This window comes from Molothrus aeneus, chromosome 1, assembly GCF_037042795.1.
Source record: "Molothrus aeneus isolate 106 chromosome 1, BPBGC_Maene_1.0, whole genome shotgun sequence".
Classification (NCBI taxonomy): domain Eukaryota; kingdom Metazoa; phylum Chordata; class Aves; order Passeriformes; family Icteridae; genus Molothrus; species Molothrus aeneus.
In genome coordinates, this window is record NC_089646.1 from 43,012,862 (window position 1) to 43,037,651 (window position 24,790).

Consider the following 24,790-nt stretch of genomic DNA (forward strand, 5'->3'; position numbering starts at 1 on the left):
TTCAGGATAAAAAGAAGTAATTCAGCTAATTTGCAAGTTACAAAACAAGGGAGGGGACTTCAAGCATGCTCAAGATACACAAGATAAATGCCAGATACCACACCTAGACAAGCTTGAGCTAGTTACCATCAGGACAAAAACAATGCTTCAAGTTATTTTTCAGAATGCTGATGCTATTAATGTATGATCTCCAGTTGGGCTACTTTTTCCAACCATGTAGTTATTACAAGGAATCAAGAAAACACAAAGCACGCAACTAGAAAAAGATGGCAACACTGGGTGGGATGTGGAGTAATGTATCATCAACATCACAAAATATTTAAATTGAAAGGAAGAATAATGCTTCAAGTGAGGCCTTCTTCACAGGTGTTGCAGTAGTATGATTAAACAAGTATTCATCCCACTAAGACACACTGTCTTTATGTGGTCACAAGATAGTCATGAATCTATTTGCTTCTTCACTAAAAATCTTACTGTATCTTGAAACTTGCCAGTTATACTCCTAACATATGGCAGTCCTTATTCATTAGTGAGTAGATGAAGACAGTGTACCCCTCCGGGCACTCCTCCTGCACTGGTAAAAGCAACAAGCTTTGCATCACTCCAAGGACAAAAATACAGTGTAGTACAGCAATTAAAAAATGAGTACATGCCGTAGAAAAGTAAGATCAAATTCAGAGTTATTCTGAAGAGACCTTCCTGCATCTGAATACAGCCTCATCACTTCGTTTACATTTAATCCACTCCCTCCTGGCACCAAAGCAAGTTGCAGTACAGTGTCAAAGCACTGAGGAGGGAAAAAAAAGTTTCACCTTTGAGCAACAATTGGCTACACATTCTAACGATTCCCTTGTGCTTAGCACAAGCTGTACAATACTCCATGATAGCACATCCTTTCATCACTACAAGAAACACACACACCTTCTTCCCCCTCAAGGTACTTTGGTGGTGTAATGAGCATCCTTGCAACAAAGCACTCCGGTCCACCAGCTCGGTCCTAGGAGAATAGTTATGTTTTCTTTCTTAGAGAAAAATATTATTTTATTATAATAGGGTTTGACAGCTTTCTGTTAATGTTCAACCGCTGGGACAAGGCAGTTTTAGATATAGGAACTAACAGCTATGCTGACTTGAGGTCACCAAGCCAGAAGCGGCAGGCCATGTGACAGAAACCTCGTGTACCCTGCGAGGGTCAGGCTGCACACAGCTCTGCTTTGGCTAAAAGCTGGGTGAATTACAGAAAACGAGAAAGCCAACCTGCTACAAATGGCATTCACAAATGGATTAATACGAATAACGAAATGTAGAAATTTTACATTAGCCTCTTCTTTTATCCCCTAAAAAAAAAGCTTTGGGGTATTAAGTTTATAGGTACATATATTTTTATATCTAAATATATATGTGTGTATTAAAAATGTCAGTTGAAGAATACATCCAATAAACAAATTTGCTCATTGTTTGACCTATATGAACAGCCTTTAGAATGAGCAGTACTTAAAGGAGCCAGCAACTCTGAACGCAGCTGGCAACGAACAAGATGATTTCCAACTTCAAGGTAAAAAATACAGGCAGTAAAACCTTCATCCTATACAGCCCAATTAATCTCGGTAGCGCAAGACAGACAAAAAAACCTGCAAAGTGCTCCACGTACACTGTGCTTCTCCAAGGGCCTCAGCTCCCTGGTTATTTTAGAGTCTAGCCGAGTGTTCCTCCTGCCTCAGGAGCACATGTGCCCATCCTCAAGACTACAGGGTGCCGGCGCTGCAAGCCTGTACTCCAGCGGCACGGACAGCTAGCCGGGTCTGCTCACCTCTTAGAGGGTGCACCAACAAAGAAACTTTAACTTCTGTTTTTCTGTACCGACTTTCTGAACAGAGAACTTACAAAGAGGAACAAGCATCAGCCACACATTAATCAGTGCCGAAAGAGGGGTTTGGTCCGATTTTAGAATAAACGGCGGAGACACATGATCCAATTAAATTCTAATTATGTAAGTAGTAGGCAAGAGTATTTACACAGGCACTGATTACAGCTATTAGAGTCTAAAGTCGCCGGCCGGAGAGGCTCCGCTTCCTCCCCGCCGCCGGGCTCATTTCATTTTTAACCTCCCCGTTCACAGCTCTCCTTACACACAATAGGAGACGCCGGCCCGAGAGCCCGTCTCCAAACCCGGACGCCAGCTTGGAGTGATGATTCACTATCCGTCCCACCTCGGAGCCGGGGAAAGACCCTCCGCACCCCATCCCACCGCCCGCAACCCCGGCCCCGCAGCGCCGGGAGGGGCAGCCAAACCCTCCCGCCCCGGCAGTGCCCCTTACCTCCGAACAGGTGCGGCGAGAGGTGCGCGGGCAGCGAGCCGATCACCAGCCGGGGCCCGCCGGAGGAGCCGCCGCCGCCGCCGCCCCCCGCGGGCCGCTCCCGGCCGCCCTCCTCCGGGGTGCTGCTGACCGAGTCCTGCGAGCCGTAGGGGCCGCTGCTGTGGGGGATGTTGAAGGCGGACTGCGCCGCCCGGGCCCCGGAGGCCGTGGCCCCCCCTAAGGACCTGCTCCGGGGTGCCGACCCCGCGGCACTCCCCGCCGCCGCCGCTCCTCCGGCCGCCGCGGCCGCCGCACCGCCGGGAGCGGCGTGAGGCGCCGCCGCCAGGTGCGCGTAGCGCCCGCCGCCGCCTGCCGAGCGCCCGCCGGTCCCGTTAGCGCCGCCGCTGCTGCTGCTGCTCGAGGAAGGCAGATCCCCGCCCGAGTACGCCCGGGTGCGGCCATTGGCGGCGGTGGGGCTGCTCTGCTTCGCGCCCATGGTCCCGCCGCCGCCTGGCGCTGCCCGGTGCCCTTCGCCGCCGCCGCCTTCCCCGCGGCGCCCGGGGGTGGTGGCAGTCCGGCCCCGGCAGGGGCGATCCGAGGCGCGGGTCGCGCCGGGGAGGGGGGAGAGGGAGCGTCGGGGGAGGGGGACGGGTCGCTCGGTGGGTCGGTGTGGAGAGGGGAGAGCCGCCCGCCGGGATCCGGCTCAGCTGGCGGCCCCACCGCGGCCGCTGCTGGCGGGTCTGGGGCGCCACCATGAGCTGCTCGGGACGGTGCTGGCTCCCGGCGCGCGGCCGCTCGGTCCCGCCGCCGCTGCTGCTGCTGTGCCCGCCGCCGCCGCGACCACCACAGCCATCCTCCTCCTCGTCCGCCGCCGCTGAGCCCTGTGCGGGGCACCGGCGGCAGCAGCGCCGCCGAGGCCGCTCGCTCACCCGCGGCGCGCCGTGCCCGTGCCGAGGAGGCGGGAGGGGGCGGTCGCCCCGGCGCAGCCGCTCCTCTACCGTGTCGCCATGCTGGGGGCGGCACCAGCGGGCGGGATGGGGAGCGGTTACGGCGGGCGGCGGCCGCCGCCTCAGCTCCCCCCCCGCGCCCAGCGGGAGACCGGCCCCCGGCGGCGGCGCAACGGGCCGGGCCCGGCGGCTCGCCCCGCCTCCCGCGCCGCTCCTCCCGCAAGGTGCGGGACAGCGCCAGGTGAGGCCCGCGTGGCCTCCGGCCGCGCTCTCCTCGGCAGGAGGGACAGTGCCCGCGACGGGGCCGCTGGCGGGACGCAGCCTGCACACACAAACACGAGGGGAGCTCGCTGTGCCCTCGCCCGCAGGCGCGTCCCGCGGGGCGCCCGCCCGCCCGGGCAGCAGAGCAGAGCCAGACCGCCGCTGGCGGAAGGCGAGCGGCCGTGCCTGGGGACGGCCGGCGGCGGCCCCCGAGTCCGCGCTCCGCCCGAGTCCCGGCAGGTGAAGGAGAGGAGCGGCCCGGCGGGGCGGGCAGGGCCCGGTGGCGGAGCGGCGGTGCCCTCCTGTGCCCTCCTGCTGCGCCGCCGCCGCTCGGTTCTCCGGCACTGCGGCTCTAGCAAACGCCCGGATGCCCGACCTCAGCGCCTGGGGCGGCTCCCGGCCGCCCGGCTGGGCCGCGGCTCGGCGGGACAGTGGGGGAAAGGGCCGCGTGCCCCCCTTGGGAGCTCTCCCCGATCGGCAACTTCCGACCCTGACGGTTGGCTGCGAGTCTGTGTCCTCCGAGAACCTGGATGTACCAGGAGACATATGGACGTATCGGGAAGCAGGACTAGAAGGACGAAAATCTCTGACATCTTTGGTTCACAGGTGATACAGGAAAATCCAGTATACCTCAGTCACTCACTCAAAGTCACGGTTTTTTTTACACGAGCATTAACTAAGCTCTAAATTTTATCCCAGTGAATAATACCTGTGTGGATAGCAGGCTCAGTTTGATCATAACAAATCATTCAGAGACATAAAACTGTTTTGTGCCTTGTTTGATACTGAATGTCACATACATTGAATTTATATAAACATGATTCCTACAGTCGGTCATCTGAGGAAAACTGCTGGTTTATGGATTTTTGTCTGCTCTAAAATAGACTGTGTCACCATGAAGCAGTGCATCAGGACTCTCCATTATAATCTCTCAGTAGGGATTCCATCTACATTCCTTCCTATGTCTTCCTACTGTGGCACAGTATCCAATCTATGTTACAATTAATACCATAAAACTGATCCAAACCTTAATTAAAATACAAAGCATTATGAAGCATGATATTTACACTCATGGCATCTTTGATGCTCCTTCTCAGATGTGAAAGGCCTCCTGTTCCACCTCCTTTTGCCATGACTCTTACAACTGCCTGTGGCATCACATTCTGGCATCGCTGCAGCTCACAGCTGGGTCTGCAAGAAGAGGTGCCATGGTTGGGGGTGGCACAGGAGGGTACAAGCCCTAACTCATTCTTCTAACACCACTTTTCTGGATAGCTGAGACACTCTGTGAATACTCTGAACCCCATTTAGAGCATGCTGGTGTAAACTGTTTGCCCATTTCAGCGGGAGGCAGTGATTCCACAGCTGTATCATGAAGAGTCTTTTGTGTGCTGGGTGTTGGGCAGACAGCTGGGGTCGATAATCTGCCGTCCCAAGCTATGTCATCCCCACTTGTGAATTATAAGCTGCAGTCTCTGCTGGCAGTGGTAGATACTCCAAAGCAGATCAATCATGAGCACTTTCTAGTTCAATTCCCTGCAGAAAGAAAATCGGTGTGGATATGCTGTCTGCTTTGCCACCACTAGTTACTTTTTAAATCCTTGTCCAGCTTCAGCCAAATCTCAGAGACATTAACAGCATAGAAAATAAGTGGTTATGTAGAAGACAGAGATTCTAATGTTGCCACAGAAAGGAAAGCTACTGTAGGAATTCCTATCCTGCTAGATTCCAGGAATCTGCTTGGGCAAAGGATGTTGCAAACATGACTCATAATTTCTGCTGCTCACAGAATGCCTGTGGCATGTTGAGCCCTATTGGAGCAGGGTTACAGGGAGCATGCTCAGAGTTTTATGGAGTTTTTAAAATTTCCACTACTGAGTGTTAGTAGAGCTGTTCAGCTGCTAGAATAAACAACACTTTGAAAATAGCACATTGCTACACAGTATCACAGCACTTTCTGTATTTTTTTTACAGTGGATTTAAGAATTGAGCAGGTATTAAATACAGATCATATTTGACTGTGAATAATATTTTATTCAATTTAGGATTAAATCATGAGGCCTGTGGTGGAAAAAAAACCTCCAAAAAAGACACCCAGTTACTCAGTCTTACAGTCAGAAAGTAACATTTAACAGCATAGGATATTTCACAGAAAAGAAATCACAACAACAGGTCAGCCTGTGTTCCCTTCTCAGGGAGCATGATTGCTCCCAGTGCAATGTGATTTTCTTTTTTTCTTTTCTTTTTTTTTTTTTTTTTTTTGGTAGGCTTCAGTTTTTGTTTTGCATCTAGGACATATTTGCAGCTCTCTCACTATCAAGTGTGAGTCTAAACATGGCACATCTCTCAACACCTACATCTTCAGGAAAAAAAGCGTGCCACGCCTTTGAGCCAGTTTTCGCCCCTCAATTCTTCCTGGTCTCTCTGAAAAAATGAAAGAAATTTGTCTAAATATGAAAATTTACTTTATATAAGCAACAGTACAGTTAGGTTTTCAAGCTAACATTTCTAACAAATGTCTATTAGCTGTCTAGTCTTGTAGAGGCAAGTATCTGGTGCTGTAACCTACACCCATTTGTTCATTACTACACTCCAGAACTAGCTTGCATAAAAACTTTGTAAATTACAAAAGAAAGTCACTAGTGATGAGACCAAGCATTGCAGAGAGAAAGTAGAATATCTTGCTGCTGGCCATATTTCTACAGATTTCAAGAACTCAGTGGAAAAGCAGATAGTTATATAAAAATTAACTTCTATAGGTCCATATGGGTGAATGCTGCTTTTGTTCCTGTAGAAACATATCTAGGGAATCGTAGTCAAATAACCACTATTTGTTCCTTGTCCAGGATAGTGGGAAAAAACTGGTTTAGACAGGCAAATATACTCACTGTTCTTTGTTATAAGCTGCATACCTCCTGTTCAGTTCTGGTTGCACCACTTTGTCTATCAGCACGTGAAAATAATGAACTTGATTCTTGACCAGTTTCCTTGAACATACCAGGTGACAGGTGTGCCCTAAGCATACAAAATTAGGTGTAAATTCATAATATTGCACATTTTGGAAAATGTGTGCTGATAAATGGAACAGGGGCCTGCATTTTGCTTGACAGTGAGCTATGCAGACAGATAATTTCCCCTCTCCCCTCCTGCCCCCTTCTTTGATGGCTTTTAAAGGGACACTGAAACAAGGATTTAAGCAAGGTTTCATTACTGACAGAAGCATCTGACCCTGAACTAATAAAGCCAGCCAGAGTTTCATTCTGCTCAGAACCAATCAGACACTCTATTATAAAGGAGAAAGATTTGAAAAGTAATGGCATACCCTCATAACATACAGCTTAATTTTATACTAAGTAGTGTGGGCTTCTAAAACCTTCTAAAAAGATTTAGCCAACTCGATTTTCTGAGCAGGTACCAGGCTAGAACTGCACATTGTGATTGAAAGAGGTCAGTGCAATTTTTACATTACTGTGTATTTCATCTGTTTGAAAGAAATAGCTCTGCACAGATAACTGAAAATAGAGACTTCTGATGTGTTCAGTTGCTCATAGGGAAAGCAAAATAGAGCTGTTTTATATTCCTGAAATAAGACATGTAAAATGTACATTCCTTACATCTGTAGCTAGAGTAGGCCATCCAGGAGATGAGGCTGTTTGATGTTCACATCTGTGCACTGAGGGAAATAGGTCCCATGTAATCCCTCTCAGTGTGACTACAAACAATACATAAAGCTATTTAGAAATCCCTTTAGATAGATTTTGGTGTCAGTGATGCTCCAGCTGGTGTCTGGTGTTTTAATAGATGCAGGAGACCCCATTATCCAGATTTAGATTTTTATTTGCATTAAATAACTCTTTACACATATTGATGTTAATCATAGGAAGATTTGGGCACATGCTTGCACTGACACGTGAAAAACAATTCTGCAACATGTTGAGATCAATCTTCATGGAATAAAAAAACCAAGCTGCTTGTCAAACTCAAAGTTTGATTTCTAAAATTGTTTTGTAAATGTGTGGTGATGCTCACAAGGGTAAGGAGGTTCACCCTTGCTTTATAAAAATTCTGTTTAAAGCCTTCTGTCTTTTGTTTGAAGTTTATGCTTTTCTGAAGTTTCTATGCTTTTCTAGTTTCACACTGCAAACAATATGCTGTATTTTGTACTCTAGAGTTGCCCGTAGAGAAAACTGATGTTCACAAAGATAATCTTGAAAATAAACTGACATTTTGACTGGACTTATTGATTGACCATTTTGTACAGGAAGAAATACTTGGAAATAACATACTTGACAAAGTGGCAATTTGTGCTGTGCACTTCATTACCACATGTTGTAAAGTAGTACTTTAGGAAATATACTTCAGTCCAAGATTTCTCATAGGAAAGGGTATTCACCCTAATAATTACTATACTGTCCTACACTCATAGTTGTATTATCATAGCCACTGAGTACCTATGTAGGTAACCAGAGGCAATACCAAATGCTATTCAAATGAATTTACCTTTTTGCTACGTGATCAGGCCAGTACTGTTACTGGTTCTGCCATAAACTGTATTAGTTTTACTTGTTGGTTGGGTTTTTGTTGTTATCAGCTTAGCATTGATCACCTCTCTGTGTAGTTTCCTGATCTTTCATGCAGTTACAGCCCCACCCCCAACCCTCATATTTTTACATGCTTAAGAAACAAAAGAATACAAATAGCTGCTTAGGCTATGCCCATTTCTACACCGGAGGAATCTGCACCATTTCATCAATGAAGTGACCTGGGTGCATGTTTATGTGGGCAAGGCACGATGCACACATCTGTAGGCATGCCGGTCCGGGGTAGAAGCTGACATATAAAGGTGCCATCCAGCTTATTTCTCTGTTTCTGTGACTTCCGAGAGGGGGTGGAGGACAAACTAACCGATGGTAAGCATGTTTACTCTCTCTTGTTTTCAGATCTCCTGTCAGTACCCAGCAATGCCAGCTGAGTGTGGATTTGGGAGTTGGGGGAGGAGAATTGATCACCTTATACTCCCTTTACTTGGGCAGGGAGAAATAATGGCAGTCTTTTGAGGTATATCCCTGAATTACACTAATTTGTTTTTCAATGCAGGGTGGGACCACAAAATCCTTCTGCACCTAAAGAGGCAGCTGGCTTAACAGAGAGCTTTATCTAGAGCAGTTCATGATGGTTAATAAGAAGGGAGACACTTCAAGTCATGACACAGTGAGAATTACACGGGTAAATCAGTCTTCAGAAGCTGATTGCAGGCAAAGCTCTTTTACAGGATGCATCTTTCATTATTGATACTAATTCTTTGAATGCCAGACATCTAAACAAAGAGGTAAGTATATGGAGAACAGTATTAGAGAAAAATAACAGCAAAAAATGTAGGAATGAGAGCAGGTGGTAAATCCATGTGATATTAGATTTGCCAAGTACAATCTGTATTCTCTTAGGTTATCTATTATCTACCAAATATTGCCTTAACTTCTCAGAGCCCAGAAGACAAAATGCCTTTGTCCTTATTTTTTGCACAGTATTTGCTAATATTTTATATGAATTATTAATTGATATTCTACAGCCCCCTAGTTGCAGTCTGCTACTGATAAGCCTAATAATGAGAAACAAAAACACATAGGAATGCTAAGCACAGCTGTCACATGTGGGCAGTCACATGTGTCACAGTGACTTTGTGCAGCAGGAGTCAAAGGGACAGCAACAACCACAAAGTCCAGTAAAAGCTAGGCACACCAATGCATGTATCAGGATAATACTTCATTAGCTGATGCTTACTGAAGAACAAAGGCGTGTAAGTGGATTTTTCTGAAGGCCTGGATCACAGCTCCAGCAGTACCAGGTCAGGAGGATGACAGAGAGCTCGGCACTCTCTGCCAGAAACGTTTTCTGCCCCAGCTCCTGCGCATCACGCCTGCTGGAAACAAAGCAGGAGGGTGGTGTAAAAGGCTCCATCTGCCATGTTGGCTCACATCCACTCCACAGAAGCCAAATCCCATGAACGTAAGAGATGAGAAATCAGAATTGTGAACCCACTTCCTCCTCTCTCTGCTTTGCCTTTCCCCAGTTTGTACTTCTCCAGGAGCAAGAGGAGCTGTGTCTTGTTCTAGATTGCTGCTTGCAGAATGAGGGGAGTCAGGGTTCATCCATCTTCCTCAGCCTTCCCATAACAGCATAGGGAATGAGGGACTTAAATTTCTTAAAGAAGCAAAATGTTTTCCAAAGAGTGGTAGAAACCAGTCATTTCATCACTTCAGAAAGCCAACATACACTTCATGGCTGGTTGTTCTGCCCCAAGATAGTTTCAGTTCAATATTCAGAAAATGCCAGGCAAATAGTAAATCAAGTGCAAATTAGAACAGTCCTTGTAACTGCCTGGTGTAGCAAAACACTTCCAGATGATGCACTATCTTTCTAGGCAGTAGGAAAGCAAAGACTCAGTCTTGTCAGTAGGTTCTTGTTGAGATGAGTATTCTTAGTTGCAGGATCAACCATCCCCATGGACCACCTGTGCAATGCTTTCTTAGCAGGGTCACAAATTATCAAGATAATTCAGAACCATTTCTTTTTCTGTATTATTTTCTAAACAAAGCTTTTCCTCTGGACTCATGGTAACTTCTCTTTAACTCAGTCATGATATGATCACAATTTAGATTAGGGTCTTTTTACAGCTGTATTAATCCCAGTCAAGGACAGAAAGCAGTTCTACACTTTCCACGTGGAGTTTAAACAGCAAAAAAAGACCTGTTTTGTAGAAAGCATATAATGAGGCTGGAGAGGCTTGGATTCATTCTGGGTAGCAATTATTCCTCTGTTGTTAAAGAAAACTTACAGAGCAGTCTGGTATTGCAAGTCCACACTGACATCTAGTGCTGAAAAAATTGCACTAGCCAGTGAGGAAACAAAGAAGGAAAAAGGTGTTGGGTTAGGAATGAAAAATCTAAAAATACAGCAAAGCATCCCTCCTGTTTTATGAAAATGCCTGGCTGTTTGTGGGTCTGTTCTGTGGGCAGGAACTGCTCTGTCTCCATGAACTTGGGTGCTGAGGGGGCATCACTTGGGAAAACGCACGGGATACTGGGTCTGACAGAGAACATAGCAAGCCCTGGCTGCTCCGGAAAACTGCTCTTGAGGTCAGGAGGAATCTTGACTTGTGACTTACTTTAAGTTTGTTTTCTAGCCACTGCTGCTGTAGGACTTGGTCCAGATCAGCATAACTGATAGAGAACTGCTGCCAGTGGCCCAGTAATCTCGATGTTATAAACAAAGTCTTCACAAGATTGAAATGTTCTCACCTTCCAACCTGAGAAGAGAATTTCCTGGTACTTTGGAAAGATTCCCTCTCTAAGCTATTTCTAGGGAAGAGGGGCTTTTTTAAATTTTTCAGTGGCTTTTAGTTCTTGATGTTCTCTTACCTCCCACTTCAATACAAAACATTTTCATTATTTTTATGCACACACAAAAATTTGCACTTTACAATATTTGACTGTGTCTTTCGGGCAAGTAAAGATTGTAAAACAAAATATCTGTGATTTTTTATTGTAATTTCTACCTTTCATGGGGAAGTAAAAAGTAATAATAATATACAGAATAATGAATGTTTTTCAGTGTCTTAGCTGCCAACACAGCTCCTTCCCTGTCACCAGGGAAATGGTGAGATTAAAACCATGTGTTCTGTGTGCTTCAGAGGTGAAATATGCATGTCAGTGTTGTATAAATCATCAAAGGAGATGAGCAAGAGGACAGATCCAAAGCCACCAAGATCAATGGACTTTTTTTTCCCCATTAAATCCCATGAGCTTTGGATCAGGTCCTGGCGGATGTCAGAGCTCTGCCAACCCCACAGAGAAACTGTAGTCCAAATGCTGGTGTGCTGTTTGGCAAGCCACAGCTGTGATGTTGGCAGATGTTTCCTTCATGGAGAGAATCCTGGTGTTGATGAGCAGGATTTCACAGTGGGACCCAGCACAGGGGAGTCCTTGTTTCTCTGCATGGAGGCAAAGCAGGGCCTGCCTTACCAGGAGCTGCTGTGTGTGAGAGCATCCTGTTCCTTCAGACACACACTGAGGCACACCAGCAAGCTGCATCCCCTGGTACTGCCTGGGGAGCAGCTCTTTCCTCCTCCTCCTCCTTCACAGCACAGCAAGCAACAACTGGCAGGATTTAGTCCTTACTGCCTTGCCAGTGTGAAAGCCTCAGAAGAAAATGTGGCTTTTGTCCTGTACATAGTACCCTTCCTTCCCTTATAATCAGAATCAGCCCAGGTGCTCAGACATAATTTCTTCTGTCAGTTTTTGCAATTTTTTATTTTTTCTGGGAAATAATGATACAGAAGTGAGCATGTTGTCACATCTAGGCTGCATTTTCTTTTTGCCCCTGTATCTTGTAATCAACAACAGTATGCAGATTTTAGAAATGTTTTCAGACTTTTGTGTCTGGGCTGGACAGATTGGGATGTGCACGGAGGATTGGCAGACCCAATTAGACAGTAAATAGTGTAAGTAGCTGTCAGAAAATAAGGCTAAAGCAGGAGAAAGCATGTGGCATCTCTCACTAGATAAGCTAGGATGATTGGCATATTCAGTCAGAAACAGTCATTTTCTGATTTAATGGGGGCTTAAGACAAATTGTCTTGCAGCTGAGACCATGCAAATCAATCATTAAAATGTCAGGTTAGAGTCCAATGTCAGTTAAAATTCCCTCAATATCAGGAAAATTGCACCAAATTTATCCATCCAAATTTATAGCGTGTGAAAATTGACCCATAATTATTATTAGGAGCAAAAGCATGCAAAACCGTATCACATGTCTAGAATTTTCTTGAAATAAAAAGTAATAGAATAGTAAAGCCAAAAATGTATAATAGACTAGAGTAGAAAAGAAAAAGAAGGAAAAAGAACAGGAACAGGAAGAGGTAAAGGAAAAGGAGAGGAAGGGGACAGTGGAAAGAGGAAAGAAAAAAGGGAATGAGAATGAAAGACTGAAAGAAATGCCAAGAAAAGAATGCAGTAAATGTCCCTGAGGAAATTTTAAAACATGGGAAAAAATGTCAAATGTATATTAATAACCTTGAATTAAGTTGCTTCAACATTGCTGTCATCATGTCATGTTCATATTCATCCTTTCCCGTTTTGCTCCCGAGAAAACCCAAAGGAAACCCATGAAATCTGGTGGCAGGAATTCATTCAAGAAGGTGCCACTATCATTTTAAAGGTGACTAGTTTCCAGAGCATATTTGGTGCAGTGATTGAGCATCCAGTACGAACACAGTCAGCTGACATGAGTTCCTAAGCCTTTAGGAACATTCAGAGTGTGTGGAAATCAATGTTTTTTCAGTGTGGTACTAGGCAATAACAGATCCATTCCCAGCTGAGAGCACTGGCTTGCTTTGTGCAGAGCACGATCTGTTTGAATTTCAAATATTTGGGGGGAGGCAGAGAGTTAGGTTGAATGGTAATAACTTAGTTTAACATTAAATTCCCTACTTGGTCCTCTGCCTTCTGTTTAGGAGTGGGGTTCAGTGAAGGGAATGCTCCTGTTCACACAAACAGGGTGACTTGGGTGGGGCTACACCCAGAGCCCAGGTCACAGAGCCTCCATGGGGCCTCCCAGTGACTCAGGACTTCCACAAGTCCCCAGTCTGGGGTGAAATAACAACTTTTGTAAAGTAATAGGTTGGTTTTACAAGCAGTAGCTGCCCAGAAGACAGGAATGACAGAGTTTTGGCAGTGTGCAGACCATGCAGCAGCAGATCAAGCTGGGGTGGATGACACGAGTACCAACCTTGCCTCATCATGCTGCCCTTATCTCAGAGGCTGCCATCCTTGCCTGGAGCTGACAGAAGGATACAGACAGCTTGACATGTTAGAGGAAAGCAAAAAATATGTCAGTCAGGAGCAGTGGCAGCTCAGGAGCAGCTGTGTGACCCATCAACACCCTCCCCTGCGAGGCTGGGAGAAGGGCTGGGACAGCCCTGCTTTAATCCATTGCCACACACAAGTTAATATCCCAATTCTTTGGAATTTGGCCATGAACAGCTTCTAATTCAAGCTGGCTGTCCTCAGTAACAAAGAAAAATGTAAATGCACAGTGACACTTATGCAGTGTGGTGTGTTAGACAGGGAGAACAGAGGAAAAGAATGCTTTAGAAAATACAGTAAAATCCCTAGAATTGAGGAAGCTCAGGAGCATTTTTTTATCTCCTTCATTATAATTGGAGTAATTCTCCTTGCCTTTATCTGAAAATGGTTCTTTCCAGAATCCTTTTAGAATTCAGACTTCATTTAAAATCATATTTGATGATCTTATAGTTTGCTCTGTCTGACAGTATTACAGAGCAGGTTTCAACAGCTGTAACCCTCCTGAACTGATGTGCCTCTACTAATAGTGTTCAAACCAGGGCTTTGGTTCAGGTCCCTATTTGCAGTGGAGGCTGAAGGAGAAATGTTAATGCAATTCCATTATTATGAAGGGCATTTTGCAAAGGGAAGAGAAAAAGTCAAACCGAATAAGGATGAGCTAAAGGATAAGGATGCTAAAAATTATTTAAAATACATTGTTAAATCAAAACTTATTTACATGAAGGATATCTTCCCAGTGGAAGAAAAGTGGAAAGACAGTATATTTTCTCAGAAGAAAAGGAACAAAGGGAAAGAGGGTACAATGCTTGAAGAGCAGCAGCGTAGGTCAGAAGAAAACTTGTCCTTGTTTTTCAGTTATTTGGCTTAATTATTTGGGCAACTTATAAGTCAGTCTAGTCTCTAGCTGATTCTATTCCTCCCTTTCTACTCCCTACCTCTTTATCATTTTGTCAGGATAAAACACATTACAGATTGCAAGAAGCTCAAAGAGTAAGTAAAAGCATGTTAATAAGCCCACAAGGTCAATACATTTTGTAGTATATCCTTATGATAAGAAGAGCTTTGGAAACACTGAACTTTTAGGGAACTCATGGTATCCAATTTATGCAAATTCCAGTCACAAAAAAAACCCATGTCACTAATGTCTCACTAGGGACAGCCATGGAGCACAGAACATGCAATAAATATTTCTGCAAAAATACCTTGTAAGTTTGTATACAGCAGGATATCTCTGAAGAAATTAGTCAGAGAAATATATTGTCATGTAGAGATTGTAGCAGCCTGAGAAGCCACTTTTGAATTCACCTGGTGATTTATAGATATGACCTGTACTAGGAGAAAATAGATAATTTTTTTTCTGATCAGCTGCTGACATAGACCAAATGTATTTACTGTCAGTGCTGTACAATTAATCACAAAATCCCAGAAATCAAATGGTACAGAACCTAATGTTTTTTGCTAATATTGCTGTATGGTACATAATAGGGCTTTCTCAGGTAAGAAATTAATTCTTATTAAAAAGTCTTGTGGGCATCAAGACAGAGGTAATGAGACCAGAATTAGCTGGGAGTCCAGAAGCAAATGGGGTGGGGAGGTCTATATAGAACAGCTCCTTAATAAACAGCAGGTGAAAACTCATGAGAAAGGAGGAGGATGCCAAATGGAAACAGCTTTGCCTGTTGCCTGAACAGTCTTTCACCCCATTTTAGAGAGGCAGGGTGAAACATTGTCAAGGCTGATCTGTCCCACAGGCAGGCAGTAAAGAATTTGGTCTGTCTCTTTATTAGTTCTCTAACTGAGCTGACTGCCAATTCAGACCACTGGTGGAAGTTTAATTATCATCCCTGTTGTTTTCATGAAAAACTGCAGTTCCTTGGTGGTTTATCACTTCAGTTTTTAAGGCCTTTCTGTGTGTGGTTTGGTCACAGAAGTAGCAGAGCTAGATTGATTTAGAAACAGATTTAACCAGACCGGTGCTGAAATTGTGGTTAAACTAGCCTGACATACTTCTTCACCTCTTTCTGTAACACACATGCTAAAAAACCTATCCTTGTATTTACCAGAATTAAACATAACTGGAATTACATCAATAGTCTTCGCAGAAAAATCTCACTAAGATGCCTCTTTGACAGCCATATGATTAATCTGGAATCTCTAATGAGACTACAGCCATGGCTCACATCCAAGCTGCAGGTCAATTGATCAATATTTGCAGGAAATCCTGAATTAGATTCCAAATTTAGTTTTTCACAGAACTCAGAAGATCTTTTCCCTATCCTCCTCTTCCAGACTGGGGAAATGCCAGTCTCCCAGTTCTGTTGGTTAATAAAGATCTGAAAGCATAGCTGTTACTGAGAGGCTTATATGTGTTTCACATACCAGCAAATATGCCTGAAAAGTGAGAACCTGAAAGGACATAAAGCAGATTTCTGTAGACAGTATTGCCTTATGCTGGTTTTCAAAGAAACATGGTGGATTTTAAGGGTTTTTTTCCTCTCCATAAATCAAAGAGGTTATGGAAAGGGTGATTTGTTCCTCTTCTTCTCCACAGCAGACTGTGCTTTTGAAGGCCTTTCAGAGTACTTGCTAAAAAAGGTGCTTATTACCTACCTGTTCAGGTCTTTAGAGGGCAAAAATATATTATTTTGGCAGGTGTGATTTTATGGTTACAAATCCAGCATGCTGTGTGGCTGTTGGTGTAGGTAGACATTATAAAATGCTTCCAGAAAATCTTTTGATAGTGGCAAGAGAAGAGCTGGAATTGATGAACCAGTTTTTCCCAGGCCACATTGTTCAGCTCTAGCCCCTCAGGATCTGTCTGCACTCTGGGTCTAATTCAAGTGAGCAGCAGACCCAGCCAGAGCCTGTGCAGTCACACTGCAGGGCTGCATTCTCATGCCATCACCCATCTCCATCCTAGTGCCTTCTAGTGAAAGAGGAGGGCAGGAAAACAGAGGTGGAAGAACTGCACAAGCACTTTGGTTATCATTTGTGTTTGGTGTCAGAGCTGCTGTGGGTGTATCCCACAGCTCTCAGCCTTATACTAACCCAAGCTGTTCTGTCATTTGTTTCCAATGAATCTCAGGCCATGACTGGAAAACCCTCATTTTAAATGGTTTTCTTGCAAAATGGCGCTCCCTGTGTTGCCACTGTGACTGTTGACAGCAGAGGGATTTAGGGTTCTAACCCAGCCTAGTGCAGTGCAAAGGAAACACTTGGATGAGCTGGTATGTATTTGTTGTCACATTTGGACATAGCATCCAGCTAGGGCCCTGAGTGAATCCTGAGTGGTCACAGAATCACAGCATATGTAGAGTTGGAAGGGACCCACAAGGATCATCAAGTCCAACTCCTGTCCCCACACAGGACACCCTAGCAATCACACCATGTCCCTGAGAGCATTGTCCAAACACTTCTTGATCTCTGGCAGGCCTGGGGACATGACCACTGCCCTGGGGAGTCTGTCCCAGTGTCCAACCACCCTCTGGAGTAGTTGTGCCCTCAGTACTGACAAGATGTCCACAGAAAGACTGACACCATTTCTCTTGGCAATACAAACTAATCAACATCTGGCTGTGATGGTCCTTTAGCTGTATGAGGGGTTTGACCCCAAAGGCACATGTGGCTCTTCCCACTCTGATCTGTTTTCTGCAAACCTGTAAGGGCAGTTGGAGGGTCACAGGCTCTGCCTCAATATCTTCTTCCTCCTGAAAGCCCCTGTCCAGAAATGCTGGATTTAAACAGCCCAGGCAAGGAGCTCCCCAGTTTCTGGACTATGGACAGCTCTTTAATTAACCCCATTTGTGGTCTGACCTCTCTTTGCTGTCAGTCTGTTTTCACTTTTTATTTCCTCCCAAACGTGACCCTGATATTTACAACTTCAGAAGTGTAAGTTTAAGCAGATTCAGGAAATGTAGAGATTAGCAGCCTTGATGGAGAAGTGTGTAACTTCCAGCAGAGAGGGAACATATCCCAAATGGCCTGAGGAAATCAATCTTTTTCTTCCTTACAATTCCTTGTCTTGAACATGTGACATTCCATCTCATGTTCACCCAGGAGTGTGTTCTCACCAGGCAATACTTTTTTTCTATATGGTGTTACCATTCACATATCAATAAAGCTACAGAATTAATATATTCATATAAAAGAGACTTTTCACAGTGTTCCTTATATACTATTTTCACTAAGCACGAGGTCAGATTATATTTCACCAAAAGCACTTTAAAACCAGGCTTGGTTTTCAGTTCTTGAACACACGAGTTACCCAGCATTTCCCTCTCCTACCTTTTTAAAGCAAATTTTGATAATTGAGACTTTTCTTGCTTGACACAAACCTCCAAACACCATTTATGTGGGATGACTGGCCTCTGAACCACACGCACACAGATGTCTCATACACAGATGTCTCATCTTTCAACATTTAGCCTGAACCAGGGCGGCAGACACCGGGGATCATCTCCTCTCCTCATCTGTCTTCTTGTCACGGCTTGCTGCCCTGCTGAGAGGTTCCTACCCAGACAGGTCCCCCATGCCCCAGGCAGTGCCCCTATCTCAAGAGACATCTATGAACCATTTGCAGATCCAGAGCGAATCCTTGTTATCCTATATGGATATGCCTTATCCAGCCTACCCAGGGTGAATTTTAACTGGAGCATAAGCGCAGTGTAATCATTGTTTTGTGTGCTATTTACGCATGTTTTAGAAAGATACCGCCCTCTGCATAGCTGGGGTGTTGCTCCATTTGAATGGTAATGAATCAGTGTGAAGGGAGCCTTTTCTGCTCTGCTCCTCGCCCGGCCCTGGTGCCTCTGATAGCTGAGGCAGGCCCCCAAGAGCAGCAGGGCCGCTAATGAAGGTGGGGACATGAGGACAAAGAGCCCTGCCACACCTATTCAGGGAAAATCTGCATCTGAAAGTGCCTGCTGGAGATGGGCGCGCTGCCAAACAGCAGGGAGAAGGGGGACGCTCTGGAATATAAAGGAGGGAATACTTTTCTCTTTCTTTGTCTTTAAGTCACTGGTAATTCGTAAAATAAAAATTGAAAAAAAAAAAAAGAAAAGAAAAAAAAAAGGAAATAAACAAGGGGAACGGTTTGATTTGGCAGCTGTGCGTTTTATATCCATATCCCAGCAAATGCAACACCTTCTCTCCCACCAACCTGCCTGCTGCTGCTACTCCTCTATTACTGCAGGCATTCTCTTCCACGTCTCCACAACCATTCTCCGGTCCTATCTCTCCGTAAGAGTCTCTACCAACAGCGGATGAATCTACAGCTGCCCCAGGATGTAGCTGTGCCTTCTGAGCACACAGGTGACTTCAGCACTCATTTCCAGGGATCATCACTTTTTTTCTGGGGAGTGCAGCTCATGCAGCTGAGCACGATGCCCACAGCTCAGGTCACAGCAGCCACCGTTGCTCAGCAGCCTTTGCTATTCCAGTTGAATGGGTTTTGTTTTGCACTTCTGTCTCCAACCATTCCTACTCCCCTCCCTTAGGGAAGTTGCCACATCCTTTCCCACTATGGTCCCTCTGCATGCCCTGCTGCCTCCAAGAGAAGAAAACTTCCTCCAAGAGACTTCGGGTCCTGATGTGTAATGGCATCCCCTGCTGAACACAGGTCAAAACACACAGCTCACATCACAAGAGAAAGGGGAAGCAGATCAGCAGCAGCAGAAGGTTCATCAGTACTCACATTCACAGGGGACAAACTGCAGCAGGAGCCTGGATGACAGGGAGGAATGGCATAGCACCAGTGGATAGCATGATGCTGCAGCAAAAGCCTGTGCTCTCCCTCCCCTACTCCCCTTTTACTAGACTAGCTGGGCTGGTTAATAGGCAACAGCCTTCCCTCTGGAAAAAAAAAGTAAAATAAAAGGATTATGTGTAGGCCTAGAGTGAAAGAGTTCAACTGGGAAGGACCATCTTCCCCCAGCAACCCATCAATTATGCTGAGCTCCAAACTCGGTGTTCAGCATGGTGGGAGGAGACCTTCAGGCCCCTCAGTGCAAGTTTGATAGCAGTGTGTGAGGGACCTGGGCTGAGAACCTGCTCTCTGAATCTCAGCTTCCCCAGTGCCCCAGCTGAGGCTCATCCAGGATTCATCTGCAAAGGCTAGGAAAGAGAAGGAGCAGTGACTGACATGGTAATACAGCATCTCCCATGCAAAACTGCCCTCAACCCCCTCTAGCATTTTCATAACCAAGTACACACCTTGTTTTGCACTGTAAAGAGCATGGGAATGAAATGTGATAATGAGACATAACGAGATGCATGTGTGAGACAAGCTGTGGACAGGCAGTGAACATAAAAAGAGACATGTACATGTGCACATACGGGAGAAGTGGCAGATTTCTTATAATCTGGCAACAATAATCATGACAATAACTGAATTCTTTTTTATTTTCCATCCTCAATGCACTTTTGTCTCTCAAGAAAAGAAGCAAATGACCACATTGCAAATGGTCATTTACAATGAGCAAATGACCAGGAGCAAATGAGGCTTTCTATTCAGATTCTTATAACTAGGGTTCAATGAGCCCTGTCAAAGATGTCCACTAATATTCACTTATAAGATCAGGCACATTTATTTCATCTGTCCTGCTGCCCCTTGTAGTCTGTATTTTTTTCTTTATTAAAAAGAAGAATGCTGCATGGAAAGCCTACAAGAACACATCTTACAGAGAACATTGGAAAATATAAATTCAGAATTCCCTTTTCATAATCTGTGGCACACCCAGTACTAAAAGCTGCTTCCACTTTATCAGGAATCAGAACCAATGCTAGATCTGCCTCTGTTTCTTATACTTGCAAAATTAATACCAGTAAGTGTCATCTCAGAAAGGACTTTGAGAGATTGTCTGGCAGATATTTTCAAATGATAAATAACAGGGGGGAAACAGTACTGTCTGGAAGTGTACCTGCTAAAAAAGAGACAATATTGGCTCACAAAACTATTTTCTAATTATTGACATACTGCAACTACTCAGCATGAGAGGCAAAAAAAAGTTACAATCTATCCATGTTCTCCATTTTTGGACTGTTCCCAGTAATAACTTCAGCAGTGGAGCGTTTTGGACTGAAATACTCTGGCTTTTCTACTTAAAGGAACTCAAAGGCTGCACAAAATGTTGCAGGTTTTCTGATTTTTTTGCAGCAATACTTTTGTCCTTCTGCCTTTTTGTGAGGCCAGGGATCCACAGCAACAGCCCTTTAGCTGAAAGCCTGTTGTAAACTGAACCAACAGTAGCAGATGCAGAAACAGATTTCCCTTGGGAAATAATGTCAAGCCAGTCTGACAGCTGTAGTGGCAAGTACTAGCAATGCTTATTGCCCTTGTAAATCTTGGGGATAAACACCCCTAACGTGCCTGATGGTGGAGCCTGAGTGGAGGGTAGGTGTTGTAGTACACAGTGTACATTCCTGCGCTCTCATCACGCGAAAATGGCACTGAGCGATCATTTCTGTTGGGCAGGGTGCAGTTGCCTGTGCTGTGCCACAGAGCTCATGGGCAGGCAGGGCTGGGCTGGGTGCAGAGGCTTCTATGTGAGCGTGTCATGATCCTCAACAATTATTGATGCTTTTACTCCCTTGTATTTGTTGCTGTGCAGGTGAATGCTTCCTCTTATTGAAGCAGAAATTGTTTATGCGTAGCACGGTGCCAAGAGCCGTGCAAACATTAAAATGTGGATATAATTCGTTCCTGCTGATGGAAGAAAACCCATGGCATAAGAGAAGGAAATTATTCTGCTTCTTTCCACCATGGCATGGACGTCTTTATAACAGGCTTGAGGGATTTCTAGTCTGGCTTTGGTCCCTATTGGAAAGAACATTCCCCTGCTGCAGCTTTGCAGGAGAAGTTGGGCTGGCTGCACACCCTCTTCTGGGCTGAAATGTGCCTGTCTCAGGACAATAAAGCCTCCTTCTAGGCAAATTTTTCCTCTCAGCCAATCTTCTGGATACCATCTTTTTGCCCTTTTTGCCTTAGAGGACAAGGAAATTACTGATGGGACATCAGCAATGAAGAGATATTCATTGGTGAAACCAGCAACCTGCTTTTCATTGTTACTTTTTACTCATGCCTGGATTGTCTTGCAGTGGTTTCTATGACAACAGAAAAATTATTTCCTAACATAAATCAAGTTTGTCAGACTTTGACTTGTGCATTGCACTTGCTGAAGGCTAGAAAAGCAATTCTGAGACCGAAAGCAGACAAACTGATTGGGTCTGAAAATGGAGCTACCAAGGATCTAAAATAGAAAAGATCCTTTGTTTTCCTGGGGAAATTTCCTCTTAGTATTGCACTGTTGTTGTTGTTTTAAATTTTGAGGAAGAAAAGCATGGGAATAGTGAATATCAAAAGTAATACACTTATATTTTAAATGCAGACACTTTGAGACAAATCAACTGTCTTTCTAGGAAAAGAATGTGAATATTCAATACAGAAACAACATAGGAAAAAGAAGAAAATGGAAAGTTCCTGGAGCTGCTTTTTAGAAAATGTAAAGGGGTTTCTGAAAATCACATTCTGTGCCTGCTTGATGCACAGGTAGTGATAATAGTTATTGGTAACCTGGTCCCCAGAATGCTAAATCATAAGTTTACCTTTTACTTTCACCTTGTTTCTCATCTTGTCCTCTGGCATCTTTTTGTTAGCCCCTAAAAGTATAGTTAGCATTGGCAGATTGCAATGACTGTTTTGCAGGCAGTTCATCCCTATGCCACATGTTTCTGCTGCACAGCAATTAGCCTTTTTAAACAGTTTGAATTTTTTTACAGACTGAGTGATGAATGGTAGCACTCCATATCTGTTTAATCTAGAATGATCATTATTGTTATCCAGAAGCTTAGAGCAGTTTGTAGTATTGATATAAGCTACTGGTTCTAGGCAGTGGGTTTCTCTTGCTAATCTAAAATTGATGGTTACCAGGCTGTTTCACTTGAGCTGTCTCTGACCGAGGGGGTTACCCTGTTCATCCTGTGGAAGAGAGCAAACTCCATCCCTGGGTACAAAGAATGGGCTATGGTATGAGTATGGACAAGCAGATTGCCTTCTGTCCATTGCACAGCTCCTGTTTGTCTCAAAGAGAGCTTCACAGAATGAACAAAGACAAAACCTCACCTTTTGCTGCAGAAGGTGATGGGTTGTTTATTATCTCTTTACTCTTTTAGTATTTGATTCAGCAAAACTCAGTGGGAGTGATTTCTCTTCCCTTCCTTCCCATCTTCCTTTCTCTCCTTCTGCTCTACTTCCTTCTTGGCATCTCTCCTTTCTTCATCCTTCTCCTTCCAGCAATTCCAAGCCCAGCCTCAACTGCATCTTGGCTTCATTTCTATTCCTCTCCATCTGCTAAAATGTATTCATGTATTATGTATCAAATGTTGACATTTATAATGTTGTCAATAAGGTTTTGAGTCAAAGCCTGAATAGAAACAAGCAAATTGGCCAGGGTTTATATCTCATCAGTATCATTTCAGACTATTTTTGGACTGAAGAAAGGAAACACTGCACAGTTTGGACCTACTAGGAAGATTTCCTGAACAACCATGATAGATAAGAGCAATTTTTGTACTTTAATGGAAGTATAAATGCCAATGAATATGGTGGTTCTCTATGGTTAACTCATGAATCAAGGTGACCCAGTGTTTCAAGAATCCTGTATCAAAGAAAACATATGCCACTGCAGTAAAGTCAATGTGCAGTCCCTTTGGAACATCCACACATATGCATGACTGGGAGTGGGGCTGTGTTCTTAAAGCTGCAATTCCACAGCACTTTAGTATATGACCTAAAGTGGGATTGCCCTCCTCCTTTTTTGCATTCTCTTCTCTTCTCTTCTCTTCTCTTCTCTTCTCTTCTCTTCTCTTCTCTTCTCTTCTCTTCTCTTCTCTTCTCTTCTCTTCTCTTTCTCTTCTCTTCTCTTTCTCTTCTCTTGTGTGATCATACAGAGAGCCAATTAAGGGGGAGAAACAAGCAAATCATTTCATGAGGTGTTCAGAGGAGAAAAGAAGCATTTTCTTCCAGTTTAGCTCTCCAACTCACTGCAGGATTAGGTACAGTTTTTGCCAGTGTGATGGAGAGGTGAAAAATCCAGTCAGTGTCACGGGGCAGAGGGGCAGGTAGTCAAGAGGTAACAGCAACCTTGGTCAGCTTAGACTCTGAAAGAAATGCAGATTCAAGTGGGCATTTTGAAAATCTTGGGCATGACTTAGCTGTATCTCGTGTAAAAGCATAAGAGGTGTGTCAAACTTGCTTCAGAAGCATTGTGGCATTAGGGATGCTTAAATTTACAGCCCTGTTTTCCATTTCTTGTCTGTCTCTGATGTATTGATTGCTACTCTTCCCCCAAGCTGTTTGCTATGCATGACACTTTGATTTTAGGAGAGGTTTCAGACAGCTCTGGATATCTTGAAAAGACAAATTTCTCCTGCTCTACAGATTTATTTGATTTATGTTTATGGCATGCCCATATCTGACTGTTTGGATATGAACTCCATGTACACCAGAATAATTTGATTGCAAGTTCCATAGGTCTTCCAATTACAATATGCTACAATCAGATGGGGGCAAAATATGAAATAGTATCAGGCACAGCCCCAGTCAATGCTTATTTTTCCCAATATGAGATTTTTTTTCTATTTCACCCAATAAAAGGTTCAGCACTTGGAAGAAATGGAAAAAAATATGATAGAAATCCTTAGGTGTGATTTCCTCTTGGTAAAAACAACTGAAACAAACTGAAATTCAGCTTCTCCATTAACATGATGAAACAAAGTAAGAACTAGGCAAGGCAGACTAACAAGTACATGGCTTTATCTGGAAGGAACAGAGGTGAAAAGAGGTTATAAGTGAGAAGAGAAAAAACAAAGGTATTCCGAATGCTTCAGTTAGTCAAAGCCCTGCACAGATGCCCAGCTAAGTGGACTGTGTCCCCTTTACTCTCTGATCTTGGTCTGCAAATCATTCATAGCATTCACTGACCCACTACACCAGCTTGCCAGTCAGTTATTAGGGAATCACAGTTTCTTTTTTGCATTCCATCCTTGCTTTTACTTCATTCAGTTAATCTCTCAGTGGTGTATTTCCAAGTGTGAAAGAAGCAGAAATGAAATGCAGAATGGCTCTCTCTGTGCATGGCCCTTCTGCCACCAAGCCTTTGTGTTGAAATGTTTTCTCTTGTGTTTGGTTCTTGCTGCTCCTGGTCTTTTAAAATATGTCTCATTTTCCCTAATCATTTTACAAACACAGACTCAACCGAAGGACACCCTCCAGGGCAGAAAAAGTTCTGCTTTATTTGCTCTTAGAGGTCACTTCCCCTGAATATCATACTCACAATTTATTTTAAAATTGCTGTTTATCCATTCTAAGTGGTTCAACCCCTTCACCCTGATGCTTCTGCTTCCCACCCTTCCTGTTTGCCAAGCA

The 24,790-nt window shown here is 44.4% G+C and overlaps 2 protein-coding genes across 4 annotated transcripts in view; both read right to left on the reverse strand.

Moving 5' to 3' along the window:
* ZNRF2 (zinc and ring finger 2) overlaps positions 1-2,793 on the reverse strand; it is a 53,223-nt gene extending 50,430 nt beyond the window's left edge. The window contains exon 1 of the mRNA XM_066571718.1: positions 2,319-2,793. Within this exon, the coding sequence (XP_066427815.1) occupies positions 2,319-2,793 (475 nt within the window). The remainder of the gene's footprint in view (positions 1-2,318) is intronic.
* A 2,725-nt stretch (positions 2,794-5,518) lies between these two features.
* The window catches only part of MTURN (maturin, neural progenitor differentiation regulator homolog), a 69,562-nt gene continuing 50,290 nt past the window's right edge, over positions 5,519-24,790 (reverse strand). The window contains exons 4-5 of one of the 3 annotated variants that reach the window (XR_010784087.1): positions 6,418-6,520; positions 5,519-5,929 (exon numbers count right to left, since the gene is read on the reverse strand). The gene's annotated coding sequence lies outside the window, so the exon portion shown is untranslated. Of the gene's footprint in view, positions 6,521-24,790 lie in introns of all 3 variants that reach the window. The other 2 variants (XR_010784086.1, XM_066555782.1) reach the window with 2 other exon arrangements.